General features: G+C 49.5%; 1 protein-coding gene across 1 annotated transcript in view; it reads left to right on the top strand.

The window, feature by feature from the left end:
- The window catches only part of spi1b (Spi-1 proto-oncogene b), a 168,045-nt gene extending 154,754 nt beyond the window's left edge, over positions 1–13,291 (top strand). Inside the window, exons 5-6 of the mRNA XM_078548810.1 lie at positions 10,998–11,224; positions 12,935–13,291. Coding sequence (XP_078404936.1) covers positions 10,998–11,224; positions 12,935–13,066 — 359 coding nt within the window. The 3' untranslated portion in view covers positions 13,067–13,291. The remainder of the gene's footprint in view (positions 1–10,997; positions 11,225–12,934) is intronic.
- Positions 13,292–14,028: the final 737 nt, after the last annotated feature.

The following is a 14,028-nucleotide window of genomic DNA, read 5'->3' as shown; positions in this document are numbered from 1 at the left end:
ATTTCCTCTCTATGCCGAGTACCATGAGGGTATTCTGCATGACCTGCCCGGTAAAGTAGCTCCCTTGGTCGGACTCCACGTACTGTGGTAGCCCCCATCATGAGAACACCTCCCTGACCAGGTTCCTGGCTGTACTCAGAGCCGTGGCTGTTCGGCAGGGGAAGGCTTCTACCCACTTTGTGAACACATCCACCAAGGCTAGGCAGTACTTATAGCCTCCCTGGGTGGTGGGTAGGGGCCCGATTTAGTCGACCTGGATTGACTGCCATGGTCCCTCTACCCTCCTGATGTGTCCCATAGGTACCTTCCTTTTGTGCGGGTCAGGGTTGTTAGCAGCACACACCAGACTGCTGGCACAGAACTCGCGGACATCTTCCCTGAGTCCTGGCCACCATCCTGCCTGTTCCACCCGCTGCCAGGTGGTCTCAGGCCCGGGATGCCCTGCTCCTGGGCCCTCATGGGCCAGTTGAAGGAATCCCCTCCTGTGCTGCTGTGGTACTACCCATTGCTCTCCCTTAAACAGCATGCCTCCCTTTACAGAGAGGGCTGCTGTGCTGTAAGGGCCCTCTACCCTTTTCCTTTCTGCCACTGCACTGAGGACTGCCTTGAGGACGGGGTCTTGGGTTTGGACCGTCTTAAGGTCCGGGGTTAAAGCTACCCCTGCACCCCACCGTGTCCCATTCTGACCTGTGACTGCTGCTATAGGACGGGACCCATATGGGTCCCAGAAAATGCCTGTGCGGGCACCCTCCTTAGCTAGCATGTCGACCTGCCGGTTGCCCTCACTCTGGGGTTCTGCGGAGGAATGGGCTTTCACCTTATGGATGAAAACCTCCCCTTCCTCCCCCACCGCTGCTAAGATTTTCTCCAGCAAGGGTTTCACTGTGAGGGGTCTCCCGTCAGTGGAGGTGTATCCGCGGGGGACCAGATGGCCAGGAACTCCGTACACGAATTGCATGTGAACATGCTGTCCGAGCAAATCGTGTATGGGGTGGGGAGGATCTCGGGGTGTGTAACCACGTACACTACCGTGGACAGTTCAGCCTGCTGGGCGCTCATGGTGCTGGGGAGCTTCATTGCCAGGGCAAGGTTTGCCACTGGGTCATAAACTCCACACCCCGTGAGTCGCTCACCAGCAGATACTGTGCTGGAGCCATCCACATAGATTTCACGGCCTGTGGGGTGTATCTCGCCCTGTAAACCTATGTCTACTTCCCAAACCCCTTCTATGGAACACCGGTGGGCTGTTCCAGGATACACCTGGTTATCTGTGAGCTTTGGCTCGCAGAGCCCTTTTACTTTTAGGTCCACCTCTGAGAGAAGCAGGGTCCAGCGAGCAATGCGGGCACTGCTCACTGTCCCATCCTTGATTCTCCCGTCCAGGAGCATCTGGGTGGGCGTGTGATGGGTGAGGAGCGTGATGGGAGAGGTACCTGTGAAGACCAGCAATCTTTTCACAGCCCAATGTGTGGCCAAGAGGTGCTTTTCACAATTGGAGTAGCTCTTCTCCACATCTGTGAGTATCCTGGAAGAGTAGACCACCGGTCTTAGCTTGCCATGCCGCTCTTGGAGCAGCACAGCACTCAGGCTGTCCCCGCTGGCTGCTGCCTCCAGGAAGAACTCTTTCCCTCCATCTACAGCCCCTAGAGCTGGTACGGTCTGCAGATCTTTCTTGAGCCTGACAAATGCTGCCTGGCACCCCTCATCCCAAACCCACTCCACTCCCTTTTGCAGGAGTCAGAGCAGAGGGGCTGCTGTGGCTGCATAGTCCTCAATGAAGTCTCTGCAGTACCCGGTTAGTCCTAGAAACAAACTCATTCCCTTGACTATGTTGGGGACTGGTACTGCTTCCCGTCTAGCTTTATCTATGGCCCTTTCCCCAGCGCGTATTGTCAGGCCCAGGAATTTCACCTCCTGCTGGCCGATCTGTGCTTTCTTTGGGTTCACTTTAAAACCTTCCTGTCCGAGCAGTTCCAGCAGTTCAGCTAGAAGTGGACCATGTTCCTCTCTCGAATCGGTGAATAGGAGCAGGTCATCCACATATTGTACCAACCGCCTGGGCTGGCTGAAGCCCTTTAAACTGTTTGCCATGCATTGGTGGAAAATGCTGGGGCTATTGTGGAAGCCCTGAGGCAGACAGTTCCAGGTGTACTATTGCCCTTTAAAGGTAAAGGCAAACTTGTACTGATCCTCTCTCCTTAAAGGGATGGACCAAAACCCATTGGAGATATCCAGCACCATGAAAGTGGTCGCGGATGCTGGGATACTTCCTATCAGGTCGGCAACTGCTGCTACCGTAGGTGCACAGCCTGGGATGTTACTGTTGAGCACCTGATAATCCACTGTGGCCCTCCAGGACTTGTCCGGTTTTCTAACCGGCCACAGTGGAGAGTTCACGTGGGTGGCTATCGGTCTCAGGACCCCCTGCTGCACTAAAGAGGACATGGCTGCTTCCATGTCTGGCTCCGCTTCCCTGGGGAAGTTATATTGCTTTTGTGGTCGGGCCATAGGGTCCCCATCTACACTGACCTCGAACCCATTGACCCTCCCACAGTCGTGTTTGTGTGTGGCAAATGTGGCTAGGTGGGCTCGCACAAATGCCTGGAACTCCCTTGGGGTATTACTGACCATGAGTTCAAGGTTATAACCCTCCTTAGGCTTCATGGTGCACAGGGTCCCCTTCCCCTGTTTCCCTGGGATGACTACTACTCCGCCTTCCTTTCCTGTTTTTGTCCCCCATGGGCAGTGATTCCTCAAATCCACTAGGATCCCGTGGCCCACAATAAAGTCAGCTCCCAGGATCCCTTTCCACCCTCCACTTCCCACTTCATTAGGATACAGGTCCACTTAGAGCGGAGTGTTCCTAAACGAATGGTCAGCGGGATGGAAAATGAGCCAGCCTGTTCTTTACCTGTGGATCCCGACAGACTGTATGGGACCCCGTTAGATAGAGGTGAGGTGGTGGGGTTAGCTGAATGGATCACGGTACATGATGCTCCCATGTCCAACAGATAGGTCCCCTTTACCTCTTCTACCTCCATCTCAACGAGGGGTCTCTTCCATAAGTCATAGGTAAGGGAACACAGGTAAACAGGCTGCGCTGGCTCTAGTCAGGGTTGTGGGTTAGATGGGGCTGATGGGGTCAGTGCGTCAGTGGTGGCTGCTACCTTCCCTGGGCCAGTCAATAGGGTTCACATGGCGTCCAAACATGACTCGACCATGGCGGGAGGGATTCCTGTCTCTGCCTTTTGGGCTGGGGTTGAGGAATTCTTTCCCTTGTTATCTTTCCAAGGATTTTTACACTCCTTCCTCCAGTGTCCATTCTTCCCACACCCATAACAGTTGAGCTTTGTGCTGGAAGGGCTATTCCCTTCCTGATGCCACTCCTTCCTACCCTGGCCGGGTTTCATTTCATGCACTTTCCCTTCAGGTGGGTGTGCATCGGTTCCTTTACCATTACGGTAAGCAATGGTCAATTGTCTGATCACTGTGAGTTCGGTAGTCAGGGGATTCTTTGGGTCAAACCACATTCCTGCCAAGGCCCTGACCTGTGGCAAGCTGTTTGCCACCAGACAATGGAGCCAGTGGGCCCGCTGACCCTGGTCCAGGTTAGCCCGGGTAGGCATCCCACTGCATGCGCTCCTATACACCGGTCACAACCTGTCTGCAAAAGCCTGCGGGAGTTCTCCTACGAGCTGCACTGTTTTTTCCACCTGGGAGAAAGGACTTCCCTCATTCATCCCCATGGCCTCAAGAACTTCCTCCTTGAGCTCCCCATAATCACACTGTCCTATCTTACATTGGTCAGAGAGGGACTGGAAGAGCTTACTCTCCAGGGAGAATAGCAGCATTTTGGCCTGTTCAGCATCATTGCATTCGCTTGCTGCTTGTCCCACTTCCCTGAAGTGGACCGAGGGATCCCCATTTGCTGCAAGTTTAGTTAAATGGCTTACCATGGCCCTAAGCTGTTGGGTGCCTTGGGGAACTACAAACTGGTTTTGGAGGGGTCCCTCATCCCCGTTATCAGCGGGTGGGCCGAACATTTGCTGCTGGGCCGGGCACATCGGCCCCAGTCCCAGCCTCTCTTGCTGGGGGTTTTCCTCCTCAACTTCTGCCCCTAATTCCACCCCCACTCCTGCCAGATTTCGCTAAAGCTTGGCGCTACGAGTGGTGGTTATGGGCCCTCCTGCTCCTCAACCGGGTAGTCCCTTGGCACTACCTGTGGTGTCTGAACCGTCCTCCCCAGGTTCCCTGTGAAGTCGACCTGGGCTGCACTAGGGCTTATGAGGCACACCATGCCTTTTGCCATCCTTAGACCAAGGTTCAGACTCTCTATCTGCTTCTGGCAGGGGCCATGGTCTGCATCCTCAAACCCCTGTGCGCTCACTATCTTTTAGGCTGCCTGTAAGCCTTTTACTTTCTCCTCCTGCTCTCTTACTTGTCTTGCTAGGCGGGCATTCTTTTCCTGCAACCCCAGCTCATTGTTCTTGGCCTTGGTGACCTGACACTGTAAATATTCCTGCTGGGTCTTATGCTCCCCCACTAACTGCACCCTTTCCTGGTTCGGAGCCTGCAATGCTAACAGTAACTTCTCCCCTGCTAGGGCCTTTGTTTGGACTTCCAGGGCTGACTCCTGAATCTCAGCTGCCTGTGCTTCAACGAGCCTGTCCAAAATCTGGATCTGTTTCCTGAAGCACATCAGCCAGACGGCCTTTTCTATGGACTTTTTATGATCCTTCCCTTCTGTCCATTTAGCTGCAGCATCTACCGGGCGCCCAGCCTTTAACAGATTAGTGACACATTTTTTTTCCATATTCACCTACTGAACACATAATTTGAAATCCTCTCTTCCATTACAGTTCTCTCTTCCAAATCAGTGTCCACTGAATCGCATCCCTTTTGCCAAGGTCCTGCCGCGGTCGCCATTATGTAGGGGTTGGTGGTGTGTGTCAGCTTCAGCTCTGACTTCTGAGCGGTCCGAATCGCTCCCACTCCCTGGGTTCTAGACCGTGGACTTATTTGTGGGTTGTGACAAAGTGCAGCAGACAACTGGTTTTGGTGCAAGAAAAAAAAAACTGGGTTTATTGAAGTCACAAATAAACTTATAACATTAGGATTACACTGAGATTATACAGACCTACAAAGTACACTTAGTTAAGAATGGGGAACACACGGCATAACAAGGTAAAATCACGCTACTAATCCCCTTACCCTTGTCCCACCCCCAAAACCTAACTAAATTGAACTAGGAGAGGTCAGGGATCATGCTCACCAACCAGGGTTCCTTGACAGTTCGAAATCCAGCCAGGTAAGCCTGTTGCAGTTTTGGGGTACGCTCTTTGTATCCTCTGGGGCCTTCCGTCCCCATGTGGTCCTGGTCTGTGGAATTTGCGAAGGTTCTTGAGTTGGGTGGAGGGCGCGGTTTTGGGTGGTCGATCTTCGTGGAGGGCTGCAGTTGTGGCCTTGTTGTCTTTGGTTGAGCCTACCACGCAGTGCCCCTCGCCGTGATGTTGCCTGCGGGCCTGCAAACCTCCAGATCTCCTCCCTGCTTAAACTCTGCTTCAACCGCTCCAAAAACTGCTCACCCCCCTCCCTTCGTAACAGTTATACTGTTTTTTCGAATTTCTTATCTGAAACCAAATCAAGGTTAGTTCTTTGTCTGATTTGGGATTCTTCAGGTGATTGTTGTCTCGTTGTTTTCAATGGGCTCGCATGATGTTTATCGTTGTCTTCCTGTCCCCGTAACTAGTCTTGAACTGAAAGCCATTGTATATGTGGAGTATTGATGGGTTCGCATAATTGCATTGATTGCTGCCTTCCTGCCTTAGTAGTTAGTAGCAATTATTTATGCAAGATTTTGATGGGCTTTAGTATCGTGTAAGATGAAGTCTTTCTCTGGGTTGATTGTTTTAAAGGGAAGAATGCGTATTCTGTTTCCTCTCGTTGTCTGGTTTTAGGCAACAGTCCATAATGCACTCAACAAGCCCGGGCATGCCCAGTCCCAGGCCTTCATGGGCCTAGCCTCCTGTCTGCAGGGTTCTACACTTAACTCAGCAGTTGGGTCCTCTGCCATAAAAATCCGAAAGTCATATCCTTGTTGATGATATGAAAATTGTGGGAATTTTGAGAACCCTTCAAGTAGGAAGTTTACTTTGTCCACTGACTACCCGAGCCCTTACAGTCATATTTGGTTTAAAGAAGTGAGTACCATCCCTAGCGACAGCATAGCTTCAGAGATGTGCTTTGATTTCGATCGCCCATCAATATGATTTTAAACACTATAAGTCAATAGATCACAAATTAGTGTTTGAACACACTCCAAAGACAAGGTTGAGTTTGTTCAAGTCTGGCATCAATCGCAAAGTAAGAGAAAAGTGAGACAGGATTAGTCACGATACACCAAGCATAAAACTTAGAGAGTTCAGTGCTGGTCAGAATGTTATGGTGAAAAATCACTCAGATGATAAGGAGAAGTATGTGATTGGAGTTGTAAAGAGACCAGATACATTCACATATCTAGTGAAGATTGGAGAGGGACTCCTTCAGTGTCATTTAGATCACTTGCTTGAAAGATGAAATCTGACAAAGGGAGAGCATGAGAAACAAATATCGTCCAAATTCCTCCTACAATCCAAAGTGAAAGTCAGAAGGAAAGTGAAAGTCATGAAGAAACTGAATGTTTGCCGGAATCACAGAACCCGCTGGTAGAGCAAAGTGAACCAGGGTCTTTGGTTAAAGTAAATCAACCAATGTCACAGTCCCAACCATTAAGTGAGGTTGGTAATCAATAAATTTCAGGGTTGACACAGTCAGAGATGTTGAGAGAGCAGAGTGAAGCGAATGGAAATGGAAGGAGATATCCAGACAGAAAGAGAGAGAAGCCAGAGAGGTTAATTAGATAGATATGTGGGAAGGAAGAAGAAAAAAAAGATGTTCCTTTCATTATTTATGAACATACACACAAACATACGAGATAGGAGCACAAATAGGCCATTCAGCCCATCAAGGCTGCTCCGCCATTCAATAAGATCATGGCTGATCTGTTTGTGTTTCGAATTCTACATTCCCATCTACTGCCGATAACACTTGATTCTTGTTAGGCAAAGGTATCTATCTGCTTCCACCTTAAAAATATTCAATGTCCCCGTCTTCACCGCCTTCTGAGGCAGAGTTCCAAAGTCACACAACCATCAGAGAAAAAATTCTCCTCATCTCTGTCCTAAAAGTTGACCCCTAATTTTAAAACAGTGCCTCCTAGTCCTGGACTCACCCACAAGAGGAAACATCCTTTCCACATCCACTTTGTCAAGGCCATTCAGGATCTTGTATACTTCAATCAAGTCACCTCCTCACTCTTCTAAACTCCAGTGGAAACAAGCCCAGTCTGTCCAACCTTTCCTCATAAGACAACCTGCTCATTCTAGGTATCAATCTAATAAACCTCCTCTGAACTGCCTCCAACACATTTACATTGTTCCTTAAATGAGGAGACCAAAACTACACACAGTATTCGAGGTGCGGTCTCACCAATGTCCTGTATAACTGAAGCATAACATCCTTACTTTTATGTTCAATTCCTCTCATAATAAACGATAGCATTCTATTAGCCTTCTTAATTACTTGCTGTACCTGCATTCTAACTTTTTGTGACTCATGTACTAGAACACCTAGATTCCTCTGCACCTTGGAATTCTGCAGTCGTTCGCTGTTTAAGTAATACTCTGCTTTTTATTCTTCCTGCCAAAGTGAATAACTTCACATTTTCCCACATTGTAATCCATCTGCCAGATCTTTGCCCACTCTTATCAACCTCCCTATATCCATCTGCAACCTCCTCACGTCCTCTTCACAACATATTTTCCTACCTATCTTTGTGTCATCTGTAAATTTAGCCACCATACCGTCACTCCCCTCATCTAAGACATTGATATAAATTGGAAAAAGTTGAGGCCCCAGCACAGACCCCAATGGGACTCCACTCGTCACATCCTGCCAATCAGAAAAACGCCCATTTATGCATACGCTGTTTTCTGCCAGCCTGCCAATCTTCTATCCACGTTAATATGTTACCCCAGCCCCACACCGTGAGCTTTTATTTTCCACAATAAATTTTGATATGGCACCTGATCAAATGCCTTCTGGAAATCCAAGTACATTATATCTACAGGTTCCCATTTATCCACAATGCACGTTACTCCTTCAAAAAACTCCAATAAATTGGTTAAACATGATTTCCCTTTCACAAAACCATGCTGACTCTTCCCGATGACCTTGAGTTTCTTTAAGTGCCCAGCCATAACCTTTAATGATCGATTCTAACAACTTGCCCACAACAGACATCAGGCTAACTGGCCAATAGTTTCCTGCCTCCTTGAACAGGGGGGTTATATTTGTTACTTTCCGGTCTGATGGAACCTTTCCAGAATCTAGGGAATTTTGGAAAATTAACATCAATGTATCTACTACCTCATTAGCCACCTCTTTTAAGACCCTAGGATGAGGTCCTTCAGGACCCAGAGACTTGTCAGCCTGCAATTCCATCAGTTTACTCAATACTGTTTCCCTAGTGATTATAATTTCACCAAGTTCCCCTCTCCCTTCCACCTCCTGATTTACTGGAATGTTTTTGTATCCTCTATAGTAAAGACAGAAGCAAAATACTTGTTCATTTCATCCACCATTTCTTTATTATCTACTATTAACTCCCCACTGTCACTCTCTAGAGGACCAACACTCACTTTACTTCCTCTTTTCCATATTAAATACCTGTAGAAACTCTTGCTATCTACTTTTACATTTCTAGCTACCTTCCTCTCATACTCTAATTTCTTTCTCCTGATTAACCTTCTAGTCGTTTTCTGCCATTCTTTATATTCTGACCAACCGTCTGACCTGCCACTCAACTTTGCGCAGTTTTATGCTTTTTCCTTAACTTCTTTAGTTAATCAAGAATGGTGGGTCCTCCCCTTGGATTATTTCTTTGTAATAGGAATATACTTATTCTGGATATTCTGAAATATCCCCTTAAATGTCTGCCACTGCCTCTCTATTGATCTATCCCCTAACCTAGTAACCCAGTTCACTTCAGCTAGCTCAGCTTTCATGCCCACATAGTTGCCTTTATTTAAGTTTAAGATACTAGTCTTAGACCCACTCTTTTCTCCTTCAAACTGGATGTAAAATTCAATCATATTGTGGTCGCTGCTACCTAGGGGTGCCTTTACTCTGAGGTCATTAATTAATCCTGTCAGATTGCACAATACCAGGTCTAATATAACCTACAAAGAATACAAAGAAAAGCACAGCACAGGAACAGACCCTTCAGCCCTCCAAGCCTGCGCCAATCATATTGCCTGTCAAACTAAAACATTTTGCACTTCCGGGATTCCTATCCCTCTATTCCCATCCTATTCATGTATTTGTCAAGCTGCCTCTTAAACACCACTATCGTACCTGCTTCCACCACCTCCTCTGGCAGCGAATTCCAGACACTCACTACCCTCTGCATAAAAAACTTGCCCCACACATCTCCTCTAAAGTTTTCTCCTCTCACCTTAAATCTATGTCCCCTGGTAATTGACTCTTCCACCCTGGGAAAAAGCTTCTGACTATCTACTCTGTCCATGCCACTCATAATTTTGTAAACTTCTATCAAGTCGCCCCTCAATCTCCGTCGCTCTAGTGAGAACAATCCGAGTTTCTCAAACCTCTCCTCATAGCTAATAACCTCCAGGCCAGGCAGCATCCTGGTAAACCTCCTCTGCACCCTCTCCAATGCTTCCATATCCTTCTGGTAATGTGGCGACCAGAATTGCATGCAATATTCCAAGTGTGGCCTAACCAAGGTTCTATACAGCTGCAGCATGACTTCCCAGCTTTTATACTCAACCTGCTCTCTGGTTGGTCCCAAGACATGCTGTTCCAAGAAACTGTCTCGAAAGAATTCTATGAACTCCTCATCCAGGCTACTACTGCCAATCTGGTTTTTCCAGTTTATATGTAGATTAACATCACCCATGATTATTGCCATCCCTTTATCACAAGCACACAATATTTCTTCTTGCATTCTTTGACCTACGTTATGGGTACTGTTAGGGAGGCTGTGGACTACTCCCACTAGCGACTTCTTTCCCTTACTACTCCTCATCTCCACCCAAACCGATTCTACATCCTGATCTCCTGAACCAAGGGCATCTCTAACTATTGTACCAATGCCATCTTTAATTAACAGTGCTACCCCTCCACCTTTACCTAGCTTCCTATTCTTCTTGAATGTCATATACCCCTCAATATTCAGGACCCAATCCTTGTCATCCTGCAGCCATGTCTCCGTAATAGATATCAGATCATACTTATTTACTTCAATGTGCGCTATCAATTCACTTACTTTATGAATGCTATGCGCATTCAGACACAGAGCCTTTAGTTTTGCCTTTTTGTTACGTTTGTAACATCTAGCCTTGACTATTGGTGAATTCTTAGGTTTTAACTCTGTCCTTTCCTGCCATTCTCTGACCCTCATTTCCCATATTACTGTTTTGCTGTCCTGCTTTGACTCTACCGCATGATTTGCAACATCTTCTTTGTCAAATGCATTTTTTTAATGTTTTAATTAATTTGGCAGCATCAGTCATGTATGCTTTGGTCATGATTACAGTAAAAACAGATAAACAGCTAAAACCTTAAATTTTCGAGTATTTTTGATATTGGTTTAGTCATGTTGTATTCTGAAAAATTATGTAGATACACCATTTTACATTTTAGTATATAAATTATTTGAAGTGGGGAGGAAGTGTAGTACATTGTAAGAGCTGAGCATTTTGTTATACTGCCCTCTTAGTTTGGGAGGTGTAAGTAAAGTTAGTTCAAGAGTGGCTGCCTGCAGTTCAGCATGTGTTAGTCTGACTCAGTGCTATACACAACAGTGGGGAAAGAGGGTTGTGGTTTAGCTGCCATTCCGACATTGACAATTATCTTGTGCTAATTTCCCCTAACAGGGAACAAGAAGAAAATCCGACTCTACCAGTTTCTGCTGGACCTCTTGCGAAGTGGAGATATGAAGGAGAGTATTTGGTGGGTGGATAAGGACAAGGGGACATTCCAATTCTCCTCCAAACACAAGGAGATATTAGCAAATCGCTGGGGGGTACAGAAAGGCAATCGCAAGAAGATGACATACCAGAAAATGGCCAGAGCTCTCAGAAACTATGGCAAGACGGGCGAGGTGCGAAAGGTCAAGAAGAAACTCACATACCAATTCAGTGGCGAGGTGATGGGGAGAGGGGAGTGGAAACATTATACGCAATGAAAGGTTACCCGCACACCACCCCCCCCCGCCCCCCCACCCCCATCTCCCCCCTACCTCCCCGTCACTCTCGCAGGATCAACTCTCCATCCCTCTGTCTGGACATTTTCATGAGGAACGGGTGGCCCCCCCACCATTCAGAGGCAATGAGAAGCATGACAAGCCAGGCAAAAGGCTGGACCGGCCGGAACTGCCCAGGAACAGAAATACATCATATTGACCAAACACCCCCTCCCCACCTCCCTCCTCATCACCTCCTCCTCTCCCCATCCCTCCCTCCCCACTGCCTCCTCTCCTCATCCCTCCCTCCCCACCACCTCCTCCTCTCCCCATCCTTCCCTCCCCACCGCCTCCTCTCCGCATCCCTCCCTCCCTCCCCACCACCTCCTCCTCTCCCCATCCCACCCTCCCCACCGCCTCCTCTCCTCATCCCTCCCTCCCCACCACCTCCTCCTCTCCCCATCCCTCCCTCCCCACCGCCTCCTCTCTGCATCCCTCCCTCCCTCCCCACCACCTCCTCCTCTCCCCATCCCTCCCTCCCCACCGCCTCCTCTCCTCATCCCTCCCTCCCCACCACCTCCTCCTCTCCCCATCCCTCCCTCCCCACCGCCTCCTCTCCGCATCCCTCCCTCCCTCCCCACCACCTCCTCCTCTCCCCATCCCACCCTCCCCACCGCCTCCTCTCCTCATCCCTCCCTCCCCACCACCTCCTCCTCTCCCCATCCCTCCCTCCCCACCGCCTCCTCTCCGCATCCCTCCCTCCCTCCCCACCACCTCCTCCTCTCCGCATCCCTCCCTCCCTCCCTCCCCACCGCCTCCTCTCCGCATCCCTCCCTCCCTCCCCACCACCTCCTCCTCTCCCCATCCCTCCCCACCACCGCCTCCTCGACCCATCCCTCCCCCCCCACCGCCTCCTCTCCCCATCCCTCCCACCCCACCGCCTCCTCTCCCCATCCCTCTCTCCCCACCGCCTCCTCGCCCCATGCCTCCCTCCCCACCACCTCCTCTCCCCATCACTCCCTCCCCACTGCCTCCTCGCCCCATGCCTCCCTCCCCACCACCTCTTCTCCCCATCCCTCCCTCCCTCCCCACCTCCTCATCCTCTCCCCTCCCCTCCATCCCCACCACCTCTCCTCCTCCTCTCCCCTTCCCTCCCTCCCACCTCCTCCTCTCCTCTTCGGTCCCTCCTCTCCCCTCCACCTCCTCCTCTCCTTCCCCTTCACAGCTCCTCCACTCCTTCCCCTCCCTCTTTCACCTACCCTCCCTTCCCCACTCCCCCCTTTGCCCTCCCTCTCCCCATATCTCTCTGCTCCCTCCTCCCTCCTCTTCCTTCGCCATTCACCTCTGCTCCACTCCCCTCGTCTACCCCTCCCACTTCCTGCAGACACAACACGCTTGCTCATAGCTGTGGTTGGTGGGGTGGGTAGGGGAGCTCCCCAATTACTGAGGTGTTCCTATAGGGGTTGGGCAGGAGGGTGCAGTGGGAGCAGGACATTGTCTCTTGTCTCTGTGTTTTGCTTTCAGTTCTACATTGTGTCTGAATGTTACTCTGGAATAGAACCCTCGTTACGTAGTTTTAATCTTGGCACAATCCATTGCTGAGTGTCATCCACTTCTCTCTCTCCGCAGGGAAAGCTCTCTGATTCTGACCCAGTTCTTCGATCAGTCTCCCAACAAGGCCCAGAGGCACCTGACTCTAGGAACATTGCAAAGGGCCTACAGGCCAGGAACCTCTTCCTTGTGGCACCAACACCCTCCTAAAGTGTCAGGCAGTGACCATCTCCAAATAGAAAGAATCTAACCATCGCCCCTTGATGTTCAATGGCATTACCATCACTGAATCCCCCACCATCAACATCCTGGGGGTTACCATTGACCAGAAACTGAACTGGGCTAGCCATATAAATACTGTGGCTACAAGAGCAGGTCAGAGGCTAGGAATCCTGCAGCGAGTAACTCGCCTCCTGACTCCCCAAAGCCAGTCCACCATCTACAAAGCACAAGTCAGGAGTGTGATGGAATACTCTCCACTTGCTTGGGTGAGTGTAGCTCCAACAACACTTGAGAAGCTTGACACCATCCAGGACAAAGAAGCCTGCTTGATTGGCACCACATCCACAAACATTCACTCCCTCCAACACTGACACACAGTGGCATCAGTGTGCACCATCTACAAGATGCGCTGCAGGAATTCACCAAGGCTCCTTAGACAGCACCTTCCAAACCCACGGCCACCACCATCTAGAAGGACAAGGGCAGCAGATAGATGGGAACACCACCACCTGGAAGTTCCCCTCCAAGCCACTCACCATCCTGACTTGGAAATATATTGCTGTTCCTTCACTGTCACTGGGTCAAAATCCTGGAACTCCCTCCCTAACAGCACTGTGGGTGTACCTACACCACAAGGACCGCAGTGGTTCAAGAAGGCAGCTCACCACCACCTTCTCAAGGGCAATTAGGGATGGGCAATAAATGCTGGCCCAGCCAGCAACGTCCACATCACATGAATTAATAAAAAATAACTTCTGTTTCTGAACCATGATATGAAGATGGGGCAGTTTGTGACTCCTAGCCAAGATCTGAACACTACTGGTCTCAGGGTCGAGAGAGAATATAAGTTCTTTCACTTTTATGTAGCTCCCTCCACAGGGGTTGCTTCACAGCAGCAGATTCATTTCAGAGATTGAAAGATGAAAGAGCAGGGGGAAAGGTTATGATTT

This window comes from Cetorhinus maximus, chromosome 9 (assembly GCF_964194155.1).
Source record: "Cetorhinus maximus chromosome 9, sCetMax3.hap1.1, whole genome shotgun sequence".
Lineage (NCBI taxonomy): Eukaryota > Metazoa > Chordata > Chondrichthyes > Lamniformes > Cetorhinidae > Cetorhinus > Cetorhinus maximus.
This window is presented reverse-complemented; position numbering and strand designations above follow the sequence as displayed.